General features: G+C 42.4%; 1 protein-coding gene across 15 annotated transcripts in view; it reads right to left on the bottom strand.

Annotated features, from left to right (window-relative positions):
* Positions 1 to 26,557, bottom strand: part of JADE1 (jade family PHD finger 1) — a 106,441-nt gene that overhangs the window by 26,964 nt on the left and 52,920 nt on the right. For 4 of the 15 annotated variants that reach the window (XM_079306209.1, XM_079306216.1, XM_079306218.1 and 1 more), the window contains one exon: positions 3,243 to 3,320. In XM_079306209.1, the coding sequence (XP_079162335.1) occupies positions 3,243 to 3,248 (6 nt within the window). In that variant the 5' untranslated portion in view covers positions 3,249 to 3,320. Of the gene's footprint in view, positions 1 to 3,242; positions 3,321 to 10,001; positions 10,435 to 11,048; positions 11,467 to 12,381; positions 12,817 to 13,111; positions 13,218 to 26,557 lie in introns of those variants that run through there. The other 11 variants (XM_079306219.1, XM_079306221.1, XM_079306207.1 and 8 more) reach the window with 11 other exon arrangements.

A 26,557-nucleotide genomic window follows, 5' to 3' on the forward strand; every position in this document is an offset into this window, starting at 1 on the left:
ATAAGTACTTTTGGGAGCTTAGCTTTAGGAAAAGAATCAAGTCTGAGAGCAAAGAAGAAGTGATGAGGAAAGCAAGGTTGCTGCCTTTAAGCAGCAAGGCTTTAAAATGCTGCAAAAAACACATAACCACTCACACTAAAATATCTAATATGAGTCAGTAAATGCATGTATATACTCTAGGATTGTTGTTAAGATTTCTTCTCTGCTGTATTTCACCCCTAAATTAAAGCCATTCTCCCTTCTTTCATCTCACAAAATGAGAGCACCTTTTTCTCCCTCTGAAGAACTACTGTATCTCCAGAATAATGTATTTTTAGCACTTCAGTATGAGCTTTGTTTCCTTGTGACTACCAAGGAAACTGATTCAGCTCAGTGATTCAATGCAAAACAACTTTTTTTTTTTTTAAATAAATTCCATTATTAGTGGCATCATTACTATTACATTCCAAATATTCAGGTTCCTGACCTCAAGAAAATAAAATGCAGATTTTTTTTTTTTTTCATGTCAAAATATCTTTCAGGTTGCACAAGTCTACATGCTGGACCCTAGCCCCAAAAAACATCATCATACAGGCTACCCCAAACACATTTACTCAGTGACCCTCATGATGAACCTGATATGCCTGATCACAGTCTAGTAAAGCATGCAAAGTAAAATATGCAAAATCAGCTGCAGAAGTGCAGCAGCTCGAGGCACAACCCTCATCTTGTAGGATGAGGGAGAACAAGGATGAGCCCTAAGCTCAAAGACCATAGAGCTCATAATGATGCAACAAGTCTACTGGAGGGTCAAGAGACATCCCTGACTGAAAAGGAAGCAGGTGTTTGGCAACATTCCAGCTAGGTGTTAAAATTTCATTTAAAAAATAATTTTACATTTAAGTAAATTAAATATAATTAAAATTTCAACTTTTCGATTAGATGTCTTTTTGAAATGCCCAAATAGTCAAAGGTAATTGTTGTCAGCCTCTGGAAACTCTGAGAAGGAAACAAAGCTAGTGAAAAAAACTTGGAGCCTTCAATTCAAACTACAAAAGCTCAACAGAAATTGTTATATTTTTGAGGGGGAAACATGCTTACCCTTCTACTTCAAGACTACTATAAGTAGAGTGGATCAAAGATACTACTGGCAAAGTAAGAATACAGAAACAAACATAATGAAGAGTAATCAGTAATTCTACTAAAGGCAAGAGAGATCCTGTGAAGGTGAAACCTGTAAGGGGACACCCTTGACATTCAAATGTAGTTGCAAGGAACCACTGGAATCTCCTGTAACAGGAAAAGTGGAAAGGACCTAAGCTAAGTCAGTCATTCTTTTCAGGCAAGCCTGAATGACAAAAAGCCTTGGAAGTGCTGACCCCACATTAAACATTATCTGGGCTTCTGATTAATAACCCTTGATCCTTCTGAACATGTATATAGTAATAAAATGAATTTTAAAAAATCAAGGAAAAAACAAGTGTAATGCAAAGAAAGTGGTACATATTTCAAATAATACTTGAAAAAACTTCAAATTTCACTACCTTTGCCATGCAATTTATTCAGCGAAGTTATTTGTAATAACCAGGCTTTAAAATAGACACACCATAAAAGAGCAAGAGGTTTCCTTTTCTTTCTCAAACTCATTTTCTTATATAATGATTTATGGAACAGATTTTGTGGAAAATGTAATTTACTAAGTTGATAACTCAAATAACAATACAAACAAGTGCTGTCATCAGCAACAGGTCAGTCAATTGTATCTATTTCAGAACTTCAATTCCAAGATTAACTGCTTCATATTTTATTTGGTAAAAGCTGTCACACTAGGCTCAAAAAAACCAGATGAGTAAAAATAAAGACTATTATTAATATGAAACACTATTTTATACAGGAATGAAAAAAGGGTGAAGCTAAATTCTAATGGAAGACATATTTGCTGCTATTTGTTTGTTTTACAAATAAAAACACTTTTGTTTCTGGGAAGTACACTAACTCCAAGTTTAATAACCTCAACTAAACTTCTAACCAATAAAAACACACCTGATTTGTTTGGAGTTGCTTTTTCCAAAATCCCCCAGCTGCAGGTAGCTCTTCAAAACCAAGCCAAATTCCTCATTTTTAACAGACTTTGCTCAATCCTTATTTGGATTAACTCCTAATCAGCCTGCTAGTTCTTACCTTCTCTAATCCCTTCACCTTTACTACTTCATTTCAGCACCAGTTTGCCTAGGGTAGTTTAAAGAGGCAGCTTTGGCCATACCTGAGCAGCTTCCCAGGCAGCAGAGACACACCTAAGAAATGAATGCAGGTGAAGCAGTCACCTACGTGCAGCCACAGTGTACCACAGGGATAAGTTCTCAGAGTGAAGCTTTCAAAAGCACCTAGGAAATCACCCTGATCATTTTCAGACTGAAATTTTACAAAGAAAACCCTCAGGTTTGAAGATGTGCACCCAGATAGATCAAATTAAAACCGTGAAAACCTCTTTGACAACTGGCTAAGCTGCAGCATTGTCAATTGTAATTGCAGTATTGTCAAGTGCAATGTTGTTGCTTGTTTGGGCAAATAAGACACCTAGGCACATTCCTCAAACTGGTATTTTGTCTCTCCCCCACCCAGTCCTTCTTTTTGCTGCTTAAAGGAAAGATTATCAGTCACTGAAATCCAAACACAAGACAGAGAGAGATACCACAGTGTGTGCACAGTGTTACATCAGTACAGAAACAGTTAAAAACCATAAAAATGTTCTGTATCCAAATTAGCGATTTGCTGAATTCAAATTCTTGTAAGCAATCCCTCAAAGAAAATCTTCAAATGCAGTGAAGAACAACTTTCATGCCCTGTTAATCTTTTCTGCTTAAGCTTGAAGACTATACTTTCCCACTGCATAAGGGTATGGGAAGACAAGCAAATTTAAAATCCTTATGCAAACTTCTATGGGCAGTGTCAATAGATGTCTCCATGCTCACTCTGTCCTTATAATGATAAATTATGCTGCTTGCCAAGATTTCAAAGATGACCACTGACCTTTTTGCTCTTGCATTATCTTATCGACTAAAACTACACATCAGCTCAACAGGGGGATCCTGGATCTACTGCCCACCTGTGCTCAGAATGACCTAGTTCAAAACTAGATCCTTACAACACACATTCCTACCAGCTCAACCAATATGCAAAAGGCCTCTGGCACATGAAACACTGCATGAGAAGACGTTTTCCAACTCATAACCTCCTGCACTCCACACCAAAGGAGCACTTACTGCCATTGTCGTCAGAGTCCTCGCTGCTGCTAGGAAGCCGATGTCGTTTCATGATCTCCCCGGGAAACAGCAGGCAGCCTGGGAAGCAATGAGACAGCACTTAACCCCAGGTAATAACACACAGTCATCAACTTGTGCTTCTGATGGCATGCGAGCATTTACAGCACACAAAGGAAAACAAACAACTCCAACAGCAGCTGAAATATGAACAGTCGACCTCTCAAGGATGCTTAATCAGGCTGTTATCATATGAACAGGTGAACGAGGCTAGAGAGTGGCAATGACAATCCCACCGATGCTTCCCTCCCCACCAAAAAACTGTGTTTTGTCCTGAGAGGTGTTAAAATCACTAAATACCAGCAGCCAGTGTGCTTAATCTACCCTGCCTATTCTGACACTAGATTTGCAATACAATAACATTTTTACTGCTTGTGTAAATATTTACCTTGGCTAATATATTTTTGGAGCAATTTTATTCCTGTTTAAAGTGCCAGATTTACGAAATCAGAGATTAAAGTCATTCACTTACATGTAAAAAATGAAACATCAGCAGTAGCAAGCCCAGTTTTCCCAGATTAACTAAACATGCATCATCTGTGCCCTGGAAAGCACCACCCTCTAAGATGAGAGAGTTACTTCCTCCTGCAGGCACATTTCTAGTTCCATGCCTAACACTAACTGTTCTTTTGGAGTAAGATTATTCAGATGATTATTCAGAGGTTCCTCCAAACAGCCAGATTCCTACCAATAACAAATTCATGGGCATATGGGCCTGTGATAAAAAGGCCAAAAATTCCAAATCTTTTTAACTGCTATTCTCAGGGCACTGACATTTTCACATGTGGAACGAAACCAAATTCAGAAAAAACAAGGAAGCTGTAAATATCTAGTCAGTATTTACATGTAAAAAGCTATTAAAAAGTGCAAGTTGAAGAGTAGAAAAAAAAAAAAACATGACATGACAAGTCCAGAAAGGCATATCCACCATAAGTTAAACTGACAAGGACTTTAGATGCACATCAAAACCCCTGAGTCTTGGCTTACCATATATCAATCATGGTATCAACAAGATCTGGGCACTCTGCTGGCAGCAAAGCCCTCACACCTACCTCTGCACAAAGATTTGGAGATCAGATGTCAAAATATTCTTTTGCTTCTAGCTAAGTGCAGGAAATCTAACTTTATTTCCATGTGAGTTTGGACATCCTCAAAACCTCTCAACCAAACTCTTTCTATTGGTCCTTCAGTGTAAGGACTGAGAACATGGCTCATTGTAAGAAATTCAGTAATACCTTTAACTTCTATAAGACTGATTCCCAAAATAAGAAAAGCCTAACAAAGCCTGACACTATTTACAATAGAACACAAAACTATCTGCTCTTCCAGAAGTGATTCATATAAAAAGAAATTAGCATTTTTGAGGGAATTCATTTTGTCACTGCTAGAAAGTCACAAGAAGCAGAACCTGAGACTCTATTTTACACTTCTAGAGAACTTAATACAGATCTAAGAGCATGAGCATTGCAGGATTGCCTCCTTTTTCATATTACAAATGCAAACAGAGTTAGGGGGAAGCCTCCCTTCCACAGACTGACTTTTCAGAGTGGGATTTAATACACCTGTCATAGAAACATGTCACAGTTTTGAACTGCACACTTTGCTCACTACAGAGCTGAATGGTTCACCTTGCCCAGACCTTTTGTCATCATTTCACAGAGTAAAAGTTCACACAGTGTCTGATGCCAGAGAATAAAGAATCATCAATAGCAGCCTCTTACAGGGCTAGAAGGATTCTCTCCAAAAATTGCTTTGAAGCAGGCCAGAACTTTATGTGTATGGGAGATGGAAATGCTGCCAGTGCATAAATACACAGACCAGCCAGGACCATCAAAACCCACTGAATTCAGATCTGGTATAAATGCAGGAGATCCAGAGCCAAGTTCCTATACAGTCACTTAGAAAGACAGAAAGCCAACATTCAGATCCAAAACAGGCTAAGACACAACTGAAAAAGCAATTACTTCTTACAAGGCCAAAACTAGGGGATGAATATCCATCTGTAAGGTACTTTTTCTATTAGTTCACATATTAACAACAGCGATGTAAAAGAAGATGTTCACTTAGCAAAAATCTCCCATAAACAAAGGAAAGAAAATTTGGAAGAAAATACTGGAAAATTGTCCTAAGTGTAATTTGTATATTCCTGGTCAAAATTCTCACTTCCTGGTTTATTTCCCACATGGTCTGAAAAGCATAATACACTGTTAACCAAAATAACAGAGGGTATGTACACTAAGACATTCCTGTGAACTTGCAGTAAACAAGAAACTTTGGAATTCTGCTCCTTCACATCTTTCTGGACAAATGCATTTTGAGTTGATCTTCTCCTAAAAAACTCCCTGCAAATTCAAAAAAATAAGGAAAGATATGGAACCTTTGTCATCCTACCAACTGTTTTTAAAAAACAAACTGAACATCTCTTTTATGGTTGCTATTTGAAGGAGTGGCAATCACACCTCCCAGTTAAAGAACTCCCCAGAGGTTTTCAGGAAATAACTCAGAGCAGAAGCCACTTTCCTGAGTAAGAGTATTAAATAAGGTAGCTAATTTCCTTGTCCACTCTAGTCAGGCATCTGAAATTTGCCACACTGAAAAGCCTGTGTTCTCGTAGCAACATTGAAAGAAATATCCCATTTGGTGAAGATCCTGTGAGATTGTTTTCTAGATCCATTCTGGAGTGAGGAAAAAAAGTTAAAACTCAGATCTCATTTTCCCATATTTTAACCTAACCTGAGTTAACAGGGAGCTAAATCACAGATGAAAAAATAGCATTTGGGTTCTTAGAGCAAGATTCAAATCCCATAAGATTAACCCCCTGGAACTTTTGTCATTAGAAGAACAGCTTTTTCCAACCTCTAACATAATTTTTAACTGCTGCCACCAGATGCTCATATCCACAGCTCAGAACACATGTTCTAGAAATAACACTGGAGCAGCTAGTAAGACTTACAACCATGCAGATTGAAATGCTTCTGGTTTTAAGGGTATCCCAGTGCCTCTGCCTGAAAGGCTACTGGTTTCTGTCAGGTGGTAGGTGACTCAAAGTCACACAAGAAACATGTTAAAAAGTGCACATTAAAAATAAACATGGGTTATGGATAGTGATGGTTAGATGCAGACTGATACTGCAAGTTTTCCTTGCTCCAGCAGGCATACACTATGATCTCTATGCCTGTAAGCAAAGAGAATTCACATGTAAGCATAAAAAATGGTAAAACATGTGAGGCCAGCTTTCATAGCAGGAGTAAAAGCTATGCACCCCAGCCTGCAACACTTGCAGGGCAGGAAGAGACACCCAGATGACTGAGCTCCATTCCCAAGTGTGTGCAATCACCTAATTGCTGTCCAGCCCAGATTTCCACAAAGCATCCACTGCACCCACACATGCCACTCCCAAAGCCCTTCGCAGAACAAACGGTGCTCTGAAGCAAGGGCACAGTCAGCCCAGTAGTGCTTGTGAGTGAGACCTGCATCTTCTATCCAGCATTTCTACACCCGTTTTTTCCAAAATTCTTACACCAGCCCCAAAAGGGAGTTTGCCCAACACACTTTTCATCTGAAGAGAAAGCCCGGCACTTCAAAATCTGCTGCAGAGTCCAACAACCCTAAGCTGACAAAAGGCTGCATCACCAAGCCACACTCTATCAGCTCTCAGTAACTCCTGTGAATTCTTCATAAGTCAGCAACTTTTGTATGTAAACTTTCATTTTCATTTCCTTGAAAGACAACTGTTTCCTTTTGTTGAAATCATCCTTTCAGAAATCACTCAGACCAGCACACAGTATGCTGATCACATCTTCCCCTGAGCTCTTCAATACAACACTTACCCATTGACTAGGGAGGAACCAAACTGGGCTCAGACTACTGCCAGCCTTCAGCCAAACTCAGCTTTCCAAAAACAGCCACAACTCTGCTGGCAATGTTACTCCAATTCTACAGGCAGCAAAGCATCCAAGAGTGCTTCATGAAACTGTACCACCATGATAAATGGCACAAATGGGACAGAGACCATGCCTTCATATCCCCAACCACCCTCAGATGAGCTGGCCACACCAGGGCAGCACTGGTGAGGTCAAGCACAGCTTGTAACACGCCCTCTGTGCTGCTCCAGAGGCTGAAGGTGCTGCTCTGTTTTCCACAAACACATCACCAGTCGCTTTTCCATCCTCTTTAATTATGCTTGCTCTGGAAGTTAAACTCTGGGTTTTACTCACTGATTAGATACAAACTTTAAACATAAGATTGCAATGCTGGACTTCGATGGTGCCTTAGCTCAAATTGTTTTTGAAGGCAAAATTACACCACCTGCAACTGGCTTTTGTATTTTGGACAGTGTGGGAAGCCTTTTTCAAAATACTTGTAGATGCTGTGCAAATGAAATGACTAGACAATAATCCAATATAACCAATATCAGGCCACAAAACAGCATTTGAATTTACATATCCTTGTGGAGCTGAGCAACAAACATCTAAATTTACACAAATAACTAGATGCAGGTAGGCATACATGGATAGACTTCGCTTCCCAGTATTTGATGACAGATGCAGTGCAATGGGTTAGACTCAGCAACCAAACACAGTACAGTAAATTCACTATTTTTAGCAGTGTTCATGCTAGTCCATCCTTACCTGTCCAAGAAATAAATTACCAACAAAACCCAAAGACCCCACTGGACAGTGATGTCAAGCCCTTTCTTTTTTTCTCCCACACAGGAGTCCCAGGAGTTGCACTAATAAGAGTGTAAAAAATGCAAAGAGCAGAAATCCAGACACTACCCAATGAAAGAAACTAGGACAACAGCATGCACACACATACACCCATGTGCCACATACCACGTGCACAATCAAAAACCTCACATAGTTCTTCACTCAGTTTGACCTCAAGTAGAGAGACAATCAAAGAGAAAGATGTAAAGTGTGTCAGTCCTTGTTATGCAAATAGCTAAACAGAACCAGATTGTAAAAAAAAATTATACATGGAAAAATCTACATCCTCAGGTCAAAGGTTTTCCACAGCACAATTCTTACTGAAGTATTTTCAAGGGCTGTATAAACCCCTGGGTAAAAGAGTGTATAATTCAAACTCTGACAGACAATTAACTGTAACCATGTTAACGGGTGTCACTATAACAAACTGCACTGAACAGCTGCAGAGACAGAATGGGAAGAAAGCAGAGTTATGACAGATGTACACCCTGAAGACAAACTGAAAAACTGTCTTTTCCTGAAAGTAACCCACTAACAGCAATGAAACGAAGACCTCATTATCTCTAGTACACAAGAAATTGCTTCAGAACACCTATTGTACAAATGGAAGTGAAGTGTGACACACATTAATAAAAATGGATAGAAGATGGAGACATTTGGCTTCTGTTACTGGGCTCTTTTTAAATAGCTTATTTATAACACTACCCCTTCTTCACTGACACCTGACATCACAAGAAGTTTTTTTGCTTCTACCCTAGGCCTAAAACAAACAAACAAACAAACAAACAAGGAAGCACATCAGAAATAAGCTGCATTATTAAAATCCACCTAAAACTTTAAAACTCCATAAAAGCTTTCACAGCAACATCTTATAGTCACAAGGATACAAGGAGAGTTCTGAAATGAAATATTCCAGTGTTATGGAGCACCATTCACAGTGCAAAAAGCCACAAATGTTAAACCTGGAGGAAAAAAAAAACCTCCAAGTCTCACGAAACAAACTACTTGGCCAAACAAGGCCAACAGTGTTCTCCACAAGGAATATTTCTACCCAGTTCAGCACACTTATTCAAAATCTCACAAGGCAAGAGAGAAGCACAATTTGGTTGTATCAACCCAACACTTCTCAGGAACCCACATGCTCATTTATGCACCTGTACAACACAGCTCATAATGTTACCTTACTACCTGAGCAGTGGCAGCAAATTATTCCCAACCTGTGGGAGTGAGTGAAACTGGCCATCCAAAATCTTGAACCATGCATAAACTGGGCTCTATGAATTAATGCAACCCAAACCTGCACCTTTTGCAGTTCCTCTCTTCCACCTAGGAAATGGTACCAGCTTGGTCATCTCCAGCTGAAAACAGGAGCACGAAGCAGCAGTACTAACCACGTGGAGAAAACATTTGAGGAAAGACTGCAAGTTTTTTTTTTTTACTAGCTTATGTGAATTGAGAATGAAACCAGAGAAGCTGTAAGGGAAATCTGCAGCTGTGAGAGGAAAGGGGAGTTTATTATTATTATTATTTTATTTAGACATATGTATTAAATATAGCTCAAAAGTAGGGAGCAAGTGGTATCTGAAGCCAGAGGGAAAATCCTGCCACTAAAACATACAATCCTTGCTGTTTCAACAATATCCCACTGAGTGTGAGAAACCTCTAGAAATAGAAACATAACAAGCATATTTTGGCATAACTTTTATGAAGGTTTTAGGTTTGTGAGTGTGGGCAGCTTCTGACTTAGTTAAAAGACAGCACTTGCTTAAAAAGGAAATTATTCCAAATAACAGCTAAATCTTTCTCTAAAAAACGGGGCTGGCATAAAAGCATCTTCAGCCTTTGACATTAAAACACGAACTACAATGTGTTGCTAAATCCCACTGGAATTTTGGATACTCTCTCACAGCTACGTGCGCCCACTCAGCCCAGGACATCCACAGCCTGTTTTACTGGGGGGGGCTGACGGATCTCAGGATGCTCCGGCTCTCACCTGCGGGTGAACCTAATAAACTTTCTCAGAAAAGGCGATCAGCCGGGGAGAGCCGGGAGAAGTTGGCCGGCGGCAGGCGCTGCTCGCAGGTGCGCTGAGCCCCGGCCGCCGCGCCCACGGCTGCGGGATCGGAGCCACCTCCGCGCAGGGTGAGAGCCGAGCCTTCGGGAGTCACTTCCACAGCGGCACTCACGCCCAGCGCCGGCTCCAGCCCGGCTGGGTGCCGCTCAGGGCGGCTCTCCTCATCCTCCTCCCGCAGCGATCCCATCTCGGCTCCGGCCCCGCACCGCGCCCGCGGGTTGGCGGCAGCCGCCGGGGCACGGCCGGCTGAGGTCACGGAGCAGCCTCCCGGCCCGGGCGCCGCCGGGCTACACCTCCCCCGCGAGGGTGGCACCTTCCCGGCCAGCCGCACGGCCGCCGGCTTCCATGGGAAGCAGCCAGGCTCGCCCCCGCCTTCTCTTCCCTCCCGGCTGCCGCTCCTCCCCGCCGCCGGCCGCACCAATCCGCTCGGCCACGGCTGCAAATCAAACTTGGTGCCCCCGGCTCCGCCGCCTCTCCCTCCGAGCCCTGTCACTGCCGAAAACGGCCACGGCACCTTCCCCGCCCGCCCCCGCGGCCGCGCTGCCGCGGAGGGGGTGGACGGGACGGCGGATGGAGAGGCAGCTCGGAGACGAGCTCATTTTCTGTGTCCGTCTCTCCTCCCACTCCCAGACAGTTCTGGAAACTGTGTTATCACCTCTTGTCACAGGAAACCAACCAGCAGGCGGTGCAAACAAACAAACACCCTTTGCCTCCACCCTTCCCAAAATCATCCTATCGGGAACGAACGGGCGGGCGCGAACGGGAAGGGAAAAGCAAATAAATAATAATAAAAAAAAATCCCACAAATAAACCCGAAACAACAAAACGTCCACCCCACAAAAAAAAAAAAAAAAAAAATTCACAACCAAAATTCTCCTGGGAGCAGGCGACTGCGCGAGCCCAGGGCCGGGCAGGGTGGCTTTGTCTAACATGAACAAGTGGAATGATGGCTGGAGCCGCACTCACCTCCCCGGGGAGAGCGGCCCGTTACACAAAAACGCCGCAGTCTCGCTCCGTCCCGCTCGCCAGGCAGCGGAGCAGGCAAGAGGCGAACCGCGGAGCTGCCCCGACTGCCGCCCGAGCGAGTTGGGGCGCTCCCCGCCGCTCCCCCTGTGATGTTGCGTTCGCGCCCCAGCACCGCCGCTCGCCTTTTCGCTCCCTCGCCCACAAACTCCGGCCCGGCCACGCGGATTCGCCCCTCGGCCTGCGCCGGGCACGAGTGGCGGGAGGGGGCCGGGTTCCCCCCGCGTCCTGTCCAAGTTGGCTGCGCGCCCCCCCGCCCCGTTCCCGCTTCACTCCCGCAGCCGGAGCCGGGGCGGGGGCCGGGCGCGGCGGGGTCGCCGTGCACCTGCCGGCCGCTGCCCCGATGCCGCCCCGCGCCGCACACATTTCCCCGCCTTTTCCCACTCTCAAACACGTGCACTTCGGGGCTCGGGCAAGTTGTTCTCCGGCAGGAGACACGGCGCGCCCGCCTGGCGGGGACAGGGCCAGCTCTGACAGCCCGGCGCTCCGCGGCTCCAGCCGAGCACCCACCGGCGCCCATCCAGCGGGCGGCTGACCGGCTGCGGCTCTCCCGCTCCCAACAGCAACTTCTGTTTAATTTCACCGATTAGCAGTTTTTATGTTTTCCAAGCATTTTTTTCCTCTTACAAGCTAAATCCAAGTGCGACTGGGGGGGGTGGGGGGATAAAAGGGGGGGGGAACAAAGGTGTTCCTGCACATCGAACACCTCCTCTCCCACGCACACCGCTCCTCGCCCGCGGCGAGAAGCGACGGGTCTCGTGGGCATCTGGGTAACACGGTGACACACAGTGGCCATGACTCTCCCCCACCCCCTTCCTACACATCAGTATCTTAGCAGGACTTGCGCTCTGCCATTGCCATCTGGCTACCAAGTTGTTCCAACGCTTCCTACTTTCCGCGGCGGGCGATACCCGGCGCTGCCCCCGCGGCGCAGCCTGCAGCGACGCCTGGGGCGCAGGGCCGGCGGCACGGCACGGCACGGCACGGCACGGCACGGCACGGCACGGCACGGCAAAGCAAGGCACGGCACGGAACACCGGCGGCTCGCTCGGCCGCTGCACCTGGGGAGCTGCGCGGTCCCCGCTTGCCCGCAGCGGAACAAAAAGGGAGCCGGAGCCGGCACCGGCCGCGCCGGGCGGCAGCGCTGCCTCCCCTCCCGCCTCCGCCCGCCCCAGCCCCGCACAAGTTGCTTGTGGGATAGCGGAGCCGCAACTCGGCCGCCTCCCCTCGCCCCGTACCGAGCGGCGCGGCTCTTGGCGCCATGTTAATGACGTACTATCTTATTTCCACTAGGCAGCGACCTTCGGCACGAAACTGCTCTCCCGCCGCCTCCGGAGCGACAAAAAAACCCCATCAAATATGGCTGTGCTGGCGGCTCAGCGGCTGGCGCTGCGGCGGGCACGGTTACCTGCTGGCGGCGGCGCGGCGGCGGCGAGGGCGGGCGGCGCGGCCGGGCTCCCCCTGCGCGGAGGGCTCGGGGCCGCCGCATGAGTTCGGCGCGGCGCCGGGCAGCGGGCACGGAGAGCGGCTGGCTGCGCCACACACGCGCTCACACACACACACACACACACACACTCTCACACACACACAGATTCCCTCTGACTGACGTTTGTACTTGTTATGGAGGAAGGACTCCGTGAATCAAACTCGTTTCTGGGTCACTGCTGCCACAGGGGGGAGCTGCTTTAATCCCCTGCCAAAACTGGAAGGCGAGGGAAGGGGGGAGCAATAATAATAATAATGCAGCGGCGGGGTGGGGAGGCGGCGGCGCGGCCCCGGGGGAGCCGCCGTTAACTCTTGGCGGGCCCGGCCGCACGGCGCGGCGCTCCCGCCGCCCCTCGCCTCCCGCAGAGCCCCGGGGGAGCGCGGCCGCCCGGCTCCCGCCGCCTCCCGCCCGGGTTCCGGCGGGCTGCAGAATGCAGATGGCAGGCAACGCCGTGCGGCTGGCAGCTGGGAAATGATACGTGTCTGCACCCGCATCCCGCCCGCGGCACTGCTGGCCTTACCCTGCAACCATTAACGCTTCTCTCCAAAAGATTTAAGCCGATTTCGCAAGCAGGAATTCTAGCGCTGCACTGGCTCCCCGTGCAGAACGCATGAGTCACTATTTGTCAAGCAGAGAAACTGAGGGTACCAGGAGTTAAACGCTGTGGCCACATGCGTAGCGCGTAATTGCCGGGGCAAGAATAAAACTGCACGCTCCCTATTCTCAGCCCCCAGCGTTATCCCTCTGGCTCGTTAACTTTGATACTTCTCAAAGACTAGAAAGAGCCAACACAATCTGCGGTTCAGTTCACATCTCTCTAGCAGGAGAGGAAATTATCTTAAATTGGCACCAAATGACACACTAAACTTCCCATTACCTAAAAAGCGTGTTTGAATGCAGATTTCCTCATTTTTCTACATAAATCGCTTTACCTCACGCCATACACCTGTGCTCTCTGAGTGAAAAACTCCCCCTTTTGAGCAGAATTCCTGAGCAGATATAGTCTGAGGTAATAAACACCGCAGAGAAGATTGAGCTTAAGCTCAGACACAGAATTAAGGCGATCTGTGCAAAGTAATCCCCATAGTATGCAAATACAAATTAATGCAGCCTCCACAGCAATATCAGTCTGCCAAAGAATCACACCTTAGTTCAGCAGAGGAATTGGGTCGTTACTCATCCGTGCAAACCGAGTCATTTATTCTGCCGTCTCGCCCACCCACCTACCCAATAATGAAACAGTACTTACATTGAATCTGCACATCCTAAAAAGTTGTACTTTACTACAAAAACATCCTCCCCCCTCCGGAGATATTCTTTCACGGTGAAAATCAGACAGTCGTGGTTCTATTCAGAGAACACCCTGAAGCACCTTCAGATTTTAGAACCTAAGACTTTGATTCCCTTATTTTCTACTACATGAAAATACAAAAAGGCACGCATTCCCTACATTTTTCCTGCTCTTGCTTTGGAATCCAGACCTGTAAAGATACCTGTTGGCATAGCTTTCTGTACATCAGCAACCTAATTAGGAACATCCATGATGATCCATGCAACACACCCCATCATAGTACCTGATAATTATAATAAACTTAGTGACACACCCCTGTCACCTTACCCCTGAACTTCCAGGGGAGTTAATTTTCAGTTCTCACTGGAGACTTAGATGTTCTGTGTTTCCTAAACAGCATATACCTGTTGCTGTGCTGGTATAAACCCCAGAATAGCTCAGAGGTTTGTTGTTTTTTTTTTTTTTTTTCCCCTCAGTGCTCTGCAGGTCCTTCAGGAGCTCAGGGACTACTTCTCTTAAGTTCATAAAAAGTAATCATGGTTAGCCAAACTACTGTCAATTGACATTTATTATACAGAGGTATGCACTACTACTGGGTTAATATGATGATTTTTCTTCTGAATAATTTTAAGTAATATTGTACATTGTAAAAGACTGAAGAACCACAAGAAATGCAATTTGTTCCACTTTCCTGAATTCTTTCCAAGAAGTTCGGAACAAGCTTCTGAGAAGAGCTTAAATGTGAATGGGCTCTAATTTCTCAAGAGGAATGACAGAAACTTTCCTGTCTCAAGCTCCTTGGATTTGAGGAAGTATCTTTGTTTTCCTGTAATTAGTTTTCCTCTGCATACATAGCCAAGTTTATATTACAGGTTGTATTTTAGGAAACATTTCTCTTGGAAACCATGTGAGGCTTTACATTTAAGATAGCGTGATCATTTTCACATTTAAGATAACATGAATGTTTTCATGGTACCATGAATGATAGACTGTGTTTTTAAAAAATACCAACTATCTCCATTACTGCAGAAAACTCCCTGAATGTGAGTCCTCTGTGCTGCACAAGCAGCTATCCCAGTCTTTACAAGAAGATAACACAACTGGAACAAAGATGCTATTTTGTCTCTGAGTACAGTATATCCACAGAGACTCCTCTGGAATAATACACTCCTATGTTTTAAAAGGAAATATTTAAAAAAATCAAAGGGCTAGGAGCTGGAAGAATAATTTTGGAAGTGATTGGAAAACAAAAAGGAAAGGTTACTGCTTCAGCACTGCAGATACATACAAGATGTATACCAGAATAGCTATGGTGAAACAAGAGAGAGTAGTCCTCTGCTACCTGCACTGACTAAACATGAAGGTGACAAGGAAAATTCTGCTATAAGTCAAGTCAGTAGAAGTTTTGACATCACCCTTTGTCACTAGTAGGTATTTACCCTCTCAGCAAAGCAGGCACTTTGTTATAATAAATAATGTCATAAGGCTCTGTGCCTTTATCACTTATCTTTCTATCAGTGTTATCATTTATTCCAGGAACACTCAGAGAATATGTTTCAGGCTTAGAGTTAGGCTTTGTGCTAGCACACAGAACTTCTAGTCCCTTCTCCAAGTTGTTTCATCAAATCATATATTAAACTTTATTTTAGTTTTTTTGTTGTTTGATTAGTTTCTTAATATCTCCCTCTTGGACTGGTAATTTTTTAGCAGATGCAGAAATCCAAGAAAATACTATGTTGCTTTTCAACACTCTTTTCTACCCTTTTGTGGAAATCTGCTATAATAAAATTTCCTTCCTTCCTTCCTTCCTTCCTTCCTTCCTTCCTTCCTTCCTTCCTTCCTTCCTTCCTTCCTCCTTCCTTCCCTTCTTCCTTCCTTCCTTCCTTCCTTCCTTCCTTCCTCCTTCCTTCTCCTTCCTTCCTTCCTTCCTTCCTTCCTTCTTCCTTCTTCTCCCTTCCTTCCTTCCTTCCTTCCTCCTTCCTTCCTCTTCCTCTCCTTCCTTCCTTCTTCCTTCCTTCCTTCCTTCCTTCCTTCCTTCCTTCCTTCCTTCCTTCCTTCCTTCCTTCCTTCCTTCCTTCCTTCCTTCCTTCCTTCCTTCCTTCCTTCCTTCCTTCCTTCCTTCCTTCCTTCCTTCCTTCCTTCCTTCCTTCCTTCCTTCCTTCCTTCCTTCCTTCCTTCCTTCCTTCCTTCCTTCCTTCCTTCCTTCCTTCCTTCCTTCCTTCCTTCCTTCCTTCCTTCCTTCCTTCCTTCCTTCCTTCCTTCCTTCCTTCCTTCCTTCCTTCCTTCCTTCCTTCCTTCCTTCCTTCCTTCCTTCCTTCCTTCCTTCCTTCCTTCCTTCCTTCCTTTCCTTCCTTCCTTCCTTCCTTCCTTCCTTCCTTCCTTCCTCCTTCCTTCCTTCCTTCCTTCCTTCCTTCCTTCCTTCCTTCCTTCCTTCCTTCCTTCCTTCCTTCCTTCCTTCCTTCCTTCCTTCCTTCCTTCCTTCCTTCCTTCCTTCCTTCCTTCTTTTTTTCATAATACTCCTTTTACAATTGAAATCTTTTCCACTAATTCATGCAGTCCTCACACATGAAGGTGGAGCTAACAAAACTGTTTCTCCTCACTGATAAATTTAGCCCAAGAGTATCACTTAAAACTCAAAACTATTCTGCTCTTTTGGCTCCAGCTTTCAGGAACTTCCATTTTATCTTTTTTTTTTTTTTTTTTTTAGTTTGAAGATTAGAAACTTGAGGAGAAGAACAGTACAGATCCAAATCAGCACTGTCAACACTAGATTGTACTTAAAGAGGGGGATTTTCCAGAGAGCTTTCATATCTCCTGTGAGAGGTATTTTATAGAGCAAAGCCATAAGAGAGATGCACAGTTAGAGCAATTATTTTTGAGGTCCATTTCATCTCTAGCTGGTCTAATCACATAAGGAAGGGGAAAAAAGAGATTTTGACTCATGCATATGTAAATCTATACCACTTACAAATTACATAAGTGCAATATTTTTAACTCCTGCAGAAATAAAACTTACTCAAACACAGCTCTTGTATGGGCTATAGAGGAACACAGTTTTGTCCAGCCCAAATACATCATTTATGGCAACATGGCACCTGATTGCTTTACAAAATTACACACAGAACCCCCCCACACTTATTGGTCCTCTGGCTTTTTCATCCTTCTCATTATCTACCGCTACCAAAATTTGGTGGGTCTGGATTAAGCAGGTGAAAAAGGCTAAGCTCAGGTAGTAAATGATTGCCTTTGACCCTGAAGCTGAGGTTTACAGCTACCAGGATTGCTTGTGAGAGTGATTTGTTTATTCATAGGCTGTACACCAAAGATGTGATTTCTCCTGTGCTCACAAGCCTCATTCTTCTGGTTTATAGTTCCTTTGGCTTATTGAGATGAATTTGTGAGAGATCACTAACTGGGTGTACAGGCCAGTACCCCAGGAAGGAAAAGCTGTACCAGTGAAGGATGAGGATGGAAAGGGATGAGAATGATTCTTCAGAGCTGAGCTTTATATTTAGCAGGCTTTCAGACAGGGCTTGTGTAGGGCTGTGCAGACAGACCACTGTACTCTTTTTAATGACAAAACTTGAGAAGTAGAGATTATAACACTAATTTTATCTGTGGGTAGACAGGGGCATGCAAAGGTTATATCACTCACACAAGTCACATGTTAAGTCAGCATTAAAACCAAGAATAGAAACCTGAAGTAATGCCTCTCAGTCCAAGGTTTCTAATGATTAAACCATATCCTCTCCTTTGGCCTGGTCCACAGCACAGAACACAGTACAAAGTATACCTCCATGACATTTTGCACATAGATATCTTAAAATTTTTTTGCAAGTCAGACACAATCACTATATGGATATGCAACTGCTGACACTGTGCATTCATCTGAAAAGGAAGAAGGGACAGGGATGCCCAATAGGTAAACATAACTACATCAAAAAAACTAGAAGTATAGGTACTGAAATTACATGTTTCCAAATTATTGTAATTGAAAAGCAGAAGCTGAGAGGAAACCAGTAGAACAAGAAACTCAATGGAGCAACTGGAAACAGACTTGCAGGTCTGCAAGTTAAGCTGCATGAAGATGATGCATCACCTTTAAGGGAAATAACACAATTTTGTACATGATGAGAGAAGTAATTAGCAGCCGAGGTAATGCCCTAAGGATTATGAAAACCTCAGGCAAGTGAGAGTTTAGCAGCAACAGATCAAATCTCAGCTGAAGTATCTACACGTGCCTATCTGGCAGCTCATCAAGCAACATTACAACAGCTAATCTACATGAACTTCAACTTTAAATTGTGTTTGTGCAGGCAGAAATCACGTAGTGAAAGAAAGGTGCTGTGACAAGACTTGTGGAAGAGTTCAAAAGAATCTGATTACAGATTTTCTGATTGCAGAGTGCAACCTGATAACTGGTTGCTAGAAGTGGAGTAGTAGTACCAATTTATCATGGAAGTACAAAAAAATCAATTTTTTTTTTCAGTAACAGCTTAGTGCCAAAATTACTTTGAAAAAAAATTTGCAACTCCGGATCTTTAGGAATCAGAAAAATATTAACTAAAAAAAAAATTTAAAAATATTAAAAAAATTTTTTAAAAAAATCAGCTGTTCCAATTGCTCTGAGCAGTTTGTGATAACATGTCCACAAAGAACAGAAGTCCTGGAAGTAACTTCCCATGTGCTCCTTTTGGGTTCCCTTTGGTAGTTGATGGAATTGCCAGGGTGTCACTTCTATTTGTGGTGTCTCCTGGTTCAACTTCTTCCAAATGAAATGACTCACAGTTCATTGAATTCAAAGCTGTTTGCAGGCCATGGAACTGAGATCTGCCACAAGGGCCAAGAAATCCTACACCCTCCATGGCAAAAAGCAAACCTAGGACAATTAGCCATAAATTACAATGCATAGGAGGTATTCTGTTTGTCCTCAATAGGTATAAATAAGCTCCTCTCCTCCATTTCCATGCTTGAAATCCCTCTTAAGGGATGTGGCAATCATGATTTCAACAAAGGGCAAATTCTCTCCTTAAACAGTCAGAGGTCCACTGATTTCAGATGCAGTTGTCCTGAAACCTACTTCAACTATTAGTTATTTAGTTCAGTAGTAGACAAAATCAAAGGGTGTAAAGAAGTGATAACTACTACATAAAGTAAATCCTAGTCAAATAGACAACTGTTGTTTATTTCAGCTATTTTACTTTACCAATAATATTTTTTTGAAATTAAGTTATTCAGTGTTTAACAAGTAGGAAAAATTACTGAGAAAACTAAACTAATTTTTTTTTTCTTGTGGCACTATTGATTGCTGAGCTTTTCTACAAGTTCCACTGTGTAAATAACCACAAGAAAAAAACAGTTTGAGATGTTTTAATCAACATCAATGTTACAAAAGCTACCTCATGGACTTAGATTTCACTTCTGTTTATGTTCAGAGGTTTGACAGTATCAAGCAGGACTCGGAACAAGAGGTTTGGAATATTCAGCATGAAATAATGTTTACAGAACAGGGGAAAGCTGAGTCCTTATCTAAGCCCCCTCCCTCTCTCACCCCCCGCAAAGAGGTGGGAGCTATAGGGATAAAGAGGGCAGTTTATGCCATATAGCCATGGGCCACATAACCTTGCAGAAACTGGCCTGAGCTGTGTCAGTAACACAGACCCAAACCAACACAGTTCTCACTGTTACACTTGCACTTTGCTAAGAGCTTATCAGGAATACACACCCAGGAAAAAATCCCCCAACATAAGCAGTACCTTTATCAGGGAGAGAATTATTATCTCTTTTGCAAATAAGATACTGAGACATAATTGTAAAGAGATACAAATAAAAACTGCCCCTGGCAAAGCAAAGAGACTGGAATTCATGATTCAGCCCTAACACCTTAGAGCAGACTAATCCTTCAGTGCTGTTGGAAACACACACAGTACAAGGGGGAAGCCACCCTAAACACTGCACTTGCACACTGTGTCTAACACCAATTTTCTGCTCCAGGCTCCACAAGAGCAGTGAAGTGGCACAGTTTAAGTTAAGTTAAAGGAGGTGACACAGTTTTTGAGCATGAGGATGTCCAGAAGCAGAACCCCAAACAGTTGCACGGTTAATTTTCAGAGCTCAGGATGTAAACAGCCCTCGAGTAATTTCATGGTATTTTTACCCATAATTCTGAGGTTACTTTTTTTTTTTTTTTTTTTTTTAATGGACAAAGGAGATTATTGCTTATTTAGAAGTTACAGCATCTTTGCTTAAAGGTGAGGCTGACACAGTTATATTTAACTAAGCACAACAGGAAGAATGAAGAAAAATTGGAAATCAGATCATTACTCTGGTTTCTATGAACTTTGCTTTGCTTAGCCAAAAAAAAAAAAAATCAAAAAACAAAACCCAAAACAAAACAAAAAGTAGTCTCTGACCTTCCAGAAAAATATAAAAAAAAAAAAAAGAAAAAAGATCTGCTTATGTAGGCAGATTTTGGCACAGAGTAAACACTCATGTTTGCTCCTCAAATTGCACAAGTCAGAGAAGATTCTCTCTGTCTTTCATCCAGGACATGCTTTTAAGCCATCACACATTTATGTCTCTGACAATGTGAAGCAGGTTACTTTCTTCATGTGAAAGAGTAAGAACTGGGACAAAGTAAATGTGCCAGCTGCCTGTACTGTGGTGTCCCTGAAGGGACATCCTACAGTGGGCACACAAATCCTTACATAACTGCCAAAACTCCAGTTCCAGCCTACTGAGCTCCTCAAGTACTCATCCAGCCATAGCAGCATCTCTGCCCCCAGCCAAAGCTAAAGGTGAGCCCACAGAGCCTCAGATCTCTTTTGGGAAAGAGCCCAACTACTTAAAGTAGAGTGTCAAGCCACGGCACACAGAGTTTACAGAAGATAAGCTCAAGGAAGGCTGAAAGAGTGCCAGCCCCAGAGCAGCCAGCCCCATGCCAGAGTACAAAGTGTGCTGGCACTCTGGTGTGCTGCTTTGGATCGATGACGTGTGTAATAAAGCACATATTGACTGACAGGCTGGACAGCCCGCAGAGAGATCAAAGGCACTTTTCTTCTCCCAGCATGTTGACAGTGGAGCCTAGAGCCTCAATTTGTCTCTACTTTTCTTTACATATTTATCTTCTGCAAGAGCTGCTTCTGTGGGTTCTTTGGGGTCTCTCTCTTTCTAAAGAAATTAAGCATCCTACACACCTTCCTTAATAAAATGTTGTGAGTACAGTGCACTCAGTAGTGCCTGACACAAGGTTTAGAGGCAGGAGTTTGACTTTAGTGAAGGAAATTAGGGAAAGCAAAAAAGGCTCCCCACCTCATACAAAGTAAAGAGAGGCAAGATGACTGGTTGTGTGAGCCCCAGCAGTACAGATGAAGGGAATGGGTAAGTATTGAAAATACTGGCTCCAGTGAGGGAGCCTCATTGACCAGTTAAGCTGGTTGTCCTTCAGAATGCAATTAACATCACCTGGTTAAATGTTTAAATCCCCTTAAAGTGGCCAAAGATCCTCTAATATCCTGAATTCTATTTTTTTTCTCCATTAAAAATAGCAGTCCAGAACATCAAGCTAAAACATACACACAAAATCCTTTGCTGCTCCACACACATGCTTAGTTTTCACAAGTATCTCAAAGCCTGGAGGTCTCCAAGCCTAGCTAAGGAAAAAAAGGCACTGATAGTTGTCTTACTTTAAAAATTATTTCCATGTACTTGGAGTTTGTAAGCAAGCCTTGAAACCAAAAGCATGATTTGAAAGTCTCTTTTCTTTGTGAATGGGTGTTTATGCCATTAGCATTTGTGGAGCTAGGCTTTTCCCCAGGCCTATGTTTTATAATTGCAGAGAATTCTATACAGCCATTCCAACTGTATGATACTTCTTAATAAACTGATGTATCACACACAACACATCGTGCCCTGATTGAAAACCACCATCCCAACCTCTGTATCCAGTGAGGAATTAGTTGACAATAGGTTTAAAAGCTGCATGTCATTTCCAATGTAAGCACCAAATGAAATCCTACTTAATAAGGTGTTTGCTGTTCCTAACCCTGTTCACACTCCACAGCAGAAAAACAGACACTTTCAACCCTGTGAAAAATAACACTTTTGTTCACTTACTACGTACATAGGACACCAGCTAAAATATCTTAACTTCTGTGTACTCTAATCTCTATTAATAATTCCACTACCTTCATTTTACAGTTCCCTATTGAGAAATCACTTCATGTCATATACAGGAAAATCTCCTGTATATTTAGGCCATAACTCACAGAAATAAACAAATAATCAATTTTCTAATAGATTTGGCAGGTGGAGCAAATTGAAAGAAGGGACAGAGACACTCAAGACCCTAGGCTCTAAAAGGCTCATCCCAGCAGAGTCCCATCTGATTGCCATTCTGATTGGGCTCAATGATCCTAAAGGTCTTTTCCAACCCTCCTGATTCTATGATTAAGTTCTTAAGTTTCTTTCCTGCTTGATGAAAAAAAAACAAAAAAAAACCAAAAAAACAAAACCACAAGATCTTCCTCAAGGAAAAAAAAAACCACTTCTGCAAACAAATGAAGTTGCAATTTTTTTTTTTTCTTTGCACCAAGGTTACATCACTTATCTCTTGGGTACAGATGACATTCATAACCATGTGCCTGGACCCCAGTTAAATTATCACTTTCCCCTAAATAGTCTAAGGGAAGAAAAACAACAAGGGTTCTGTACAGAAAATTAGGAAGGCTTGGTCTTGAGCTTAATTTTGAGCCTCCATTTTTTTTTCTACAGCTTTTCACAAAAGATTTATCATTTGTGCAGGCAGGCTCAGGAGCTGCATGTGCAGCTGCCCAGCTGCACACAATGTGGGCACAGCACCTGCTGCACTAAAGCTTTCTGCAGACACTTCCAGCTATCCAGTCCAAGCATTTTAAATGATTTCCACCCTTCAGGAGACTTCTTTTTGCCTTTATGGAAAATACTTCTTTTAGTGGACAGAGTCCTACCCTCCTGGATTCAGGTGCTATTCATGATTAGAAATTCACAGCCAAATTCACATCAGGTAGTATCAAAAGCATTCTAAGATTTCTCCAGCAAAATGTAATGACTTCATTTTAATAGGTAAACATGATGAGCTCCACAAATGACTGCTGAGGCATTAGACATCATTAGTCCCACAGAGAAAGCACTAACGTCCTGCAGTATCAAATTGTTTATCACTAATTTGCAGAGGCTGAATCCACAAATACATTTCTATCATTTTGCAGTTGCCTAATTAATTACATATATTAAGCAAATTAAACTGAAGGATGCAGCAAGTACTCCCAGGGCAACCAATGGCTGTGTCACCAGCAATTTGATGCTTTTGCATTCAGAAGCACTCACAATTTTCTTTCAGTGGCAAAGACAATCAAAAAAGGATGAAAGCAGGAATCTCACTAGCAGAAATCAAGAGACTTCTATTGCATTGAAATTAGTGAAACAACTCCAAGACAAGAACTTTATAAGCATGTGCAGGAATGAACATATGTTCAGTCCTTGAACCATGTTGTGCCTATTGTGTGCACATGTATATTTTGTGTCACACAGACAACAGAAGCAATGAGTAAAATATCACCCCAGTCATTCATTTAAAATGTACATGCATTTTTGTTAATTTTAAAAGGTCCTGATTTTTCATGGTGATTCAAAATCTTCTTTCAAAAATAATTACTGATAGTTGTGGTGCTCTATTTAGATTTAAAAACAAACAAGCAAACAAACAAAATAACAAAAAAAACATTGTTGGCATTATTTTTTTCCTGTACTATAAGAGCACAGGACATTTGAGGAGCACAGGACACATCTTCTATCTTTACATGCAGAGAAAAAAAAAAAAAAAAAAAAAAAAAAAAAAAAAAACCAACCCAAAATGTGACCAAATCAGAAGGAAACATACACGATAGCAATTCCACAGCTATTTGGTGGTAAATGATAAGATACAATATGTCCCTTAGTGGGTGTGCAGAATGTGTGATCCAGAGTTTAGAATGTCCTAATTTCTTAACTTTCCTTTTTTTTTTTTTTTTTTTTTTTTTTTTATCAGTGGAATAACTGCTGACTGCCACATTTCACAGGGAGAAGCAAACTTATTCTTTGATGTTTTAAGTGCCAGACTTAGTAATGACTAATTCTTCTGTTCTACTATTACAGTAGCAGATCTGAAAGAAAGCAGACATAAAATGCTGCTTTAAAACACTTTTTTTTTTTTAACTCAATTTTGAGACATGATTTTTAGAGTCTTCTTGGAGTACTGTGTGAAATCTTAAATGTGTCCCGTGATACAAGGTCAAAGCCCTTTTCCACTTATTGATACCAGCATTTGTACTTTGAATGAAAGGTCAAATAAATCAAACAAATCCTACACAACTAAAAGAACTCTTTCACTCCATATCCTCCAGACTCTTATTGTGGTTTTACTTCAAGGTTCAAATCTATGCCATAATTACAGTAAACCTTTCTTGAATGAACAGAAAGTCCTCTGATAAACAGCAAAGGCAGTAAACTGAAGAATTCCATTGATACAGACCACAGTAATAACATTTTCAGGAGAAAATTGCTTGTAAGATATTTCAAGCTCCAACTATCTAAGAAAACAATCTGCAATCTGGTTTCTTACTTCAAGGCATTGGAAAGTGTATGAGCTAAAACCCAAAATCTGATGAGACATCCCTTCCTAGGAATAGGAAATTAAAACATAACAGTATTTCACCAAAATATTTATAATATACATGGTGAAAGTAGATAGCACTTTTCAAAGTATCTGTTCAGCAGAAATCACAGGCCAGCTCTGTCTGCCAGAACAGCTTATATATTTCCTTAAAGGTTACTCTGCTGCAGTCAACACAAAGTTTCCCCTTCAAAATTCTTCTGCGAATTGAGGAGAACCTATCCTGAGCCTTTTCTTCCACTTTAATACTTATTTCCTCTTCTCCTGTTCCTCTTGGATATCCTTTATTTTGTTTCCATTCCTGGCAGCTATTCCTCCCATAACTGCCCTGGCACTTGGATTCTGTTGCTAAAGCACTCAAAAGCATCACAATCTAGGGAGTCTAGGTTTGCTTGGATGGAACAGGCTCAAGTATTCTCTCTGTCTTTGGCATCTTTGATACATGTCCAGAGCACTCACTAGCTCTCTATAAGTCACTTTTTCATGCAATTTACCATAGCCCAATTCTGTTCCACATCAACCAACACTAACTTTCCCCAAAATAGGCTGTTTTCTACATCTGTGCCTCAGGACACTCCAATTTCCAGCTCATTTTTTTTTCAGGGAGCACATGGTTACTGAAGCAAACTGATCCTTAACTCTGTGTGCAACATATCACATGTAAATCTCCTATTTTAGCAACCACAAGCGGTTTGCAGATTGAGCTTTTAAAAGTCTCTTAAATTCTAAATATATTCATGTGGGTTCCAATCTGATTCTCTGAAGAGCCTAAAAGAGTAAGATTAAAGTCCTCTGAGTACATAATTATCCCTATTCTACACAGAGCTGCTTTTTGAAACAGAAGGCACACCAAGGATTAGCTTTTCCTCACTTCTCAGTGTGCTTGTTTACACCATCCCAAATGCAGCTGGCAAAAGACCTGTAAGATTTCTATTCATGATATTACTCACAAAAACCTTTAAGTTCCTTCACCTGCCAGCTGAGCCATTACCTATTTACCTGGCAGAATGCTTAGGGTTTTGGTTTGACCACTACTTCTGCCATAAATCCCATTAGACTTGTGGAACTCTTCATAGACTAATAAGTGATCTTATCCTTTGCATCATAAAGCTGGCATTTCTCAGAGTGCATTTTCTCAACCATTTGTACACTTAGTGAGAATTAAAGAGAATTCACAAAGTAAATTGAGTTTGCTAATTTATCAGTAAATACTGTTGTTTATCTATACTTTAGGACTACTTCCTTGTAAAAGCTGTCTGTGAAACAGACAAAAAGCAGCAGGAATCGGTTTTGGGTTTTTTGGTTAGTAACAAACATTCAGAGGATAACCACAATGGCATGTTTTTTTAAAGCATCCATGCCATGGTTTGAGCTGTCACAGTGTCATGCTATCCATATTCTTGCTGTTTAGAAGGAAAAAAACCACCATTTGTAAACAAACAGCCCAAATAAATAGGACTGATTTTCTCTGGAAAAACTCTCTGGAGTTCTATGATGCCGGTGAGTGAAATTCAGGTCTGCAAGTACATTTCCATTAAAGTCATCAGCATTAGGACACAGTCTTCCTGCACTTCAGAAATGTCTTCCTTCTATACAGATAAGAGCCCCTTAAGGTTATTTTAGTGGTGAAAATAAGATCTACTGCTCTTTTAATTCACCAAAGAAAGAACTGAAGAGAGAAAGAACTAAATTCTATTTCACTCTGGTAACCATCAACAGAATTTCCTACTGAAATTCTGTCATATGCCTCTGAAAACACCAGGATTGAACAGATGCTTTAAAGACTAAGACACTGAACTACTGTACTGATGACCTGCATTATTCAGGAAATGTTATTCTGTTGAAAACAGCACCAAAATGCAAATACATAAGCCTATTTTTAGGACTCAGACCACACTTTTAGTATTTTTGTTTTAGGTGGATAAGAATACAGCATAATTGAGGCTATACTTTGATTAGCAAGTTATGCAGCACACTTAGAGCAA

The sequence above is a fragment of the Erithacus rubecula genome, assembly GCF_903797595.1.
Source record: "Erithacus rubecula genome assembly, chromosome: 5".
NCBI lineage: Eukaryota > Metazoa > Chordata > Aves > Passeriformes > Muscicapidae > Erithacus > Erithacus rubecula.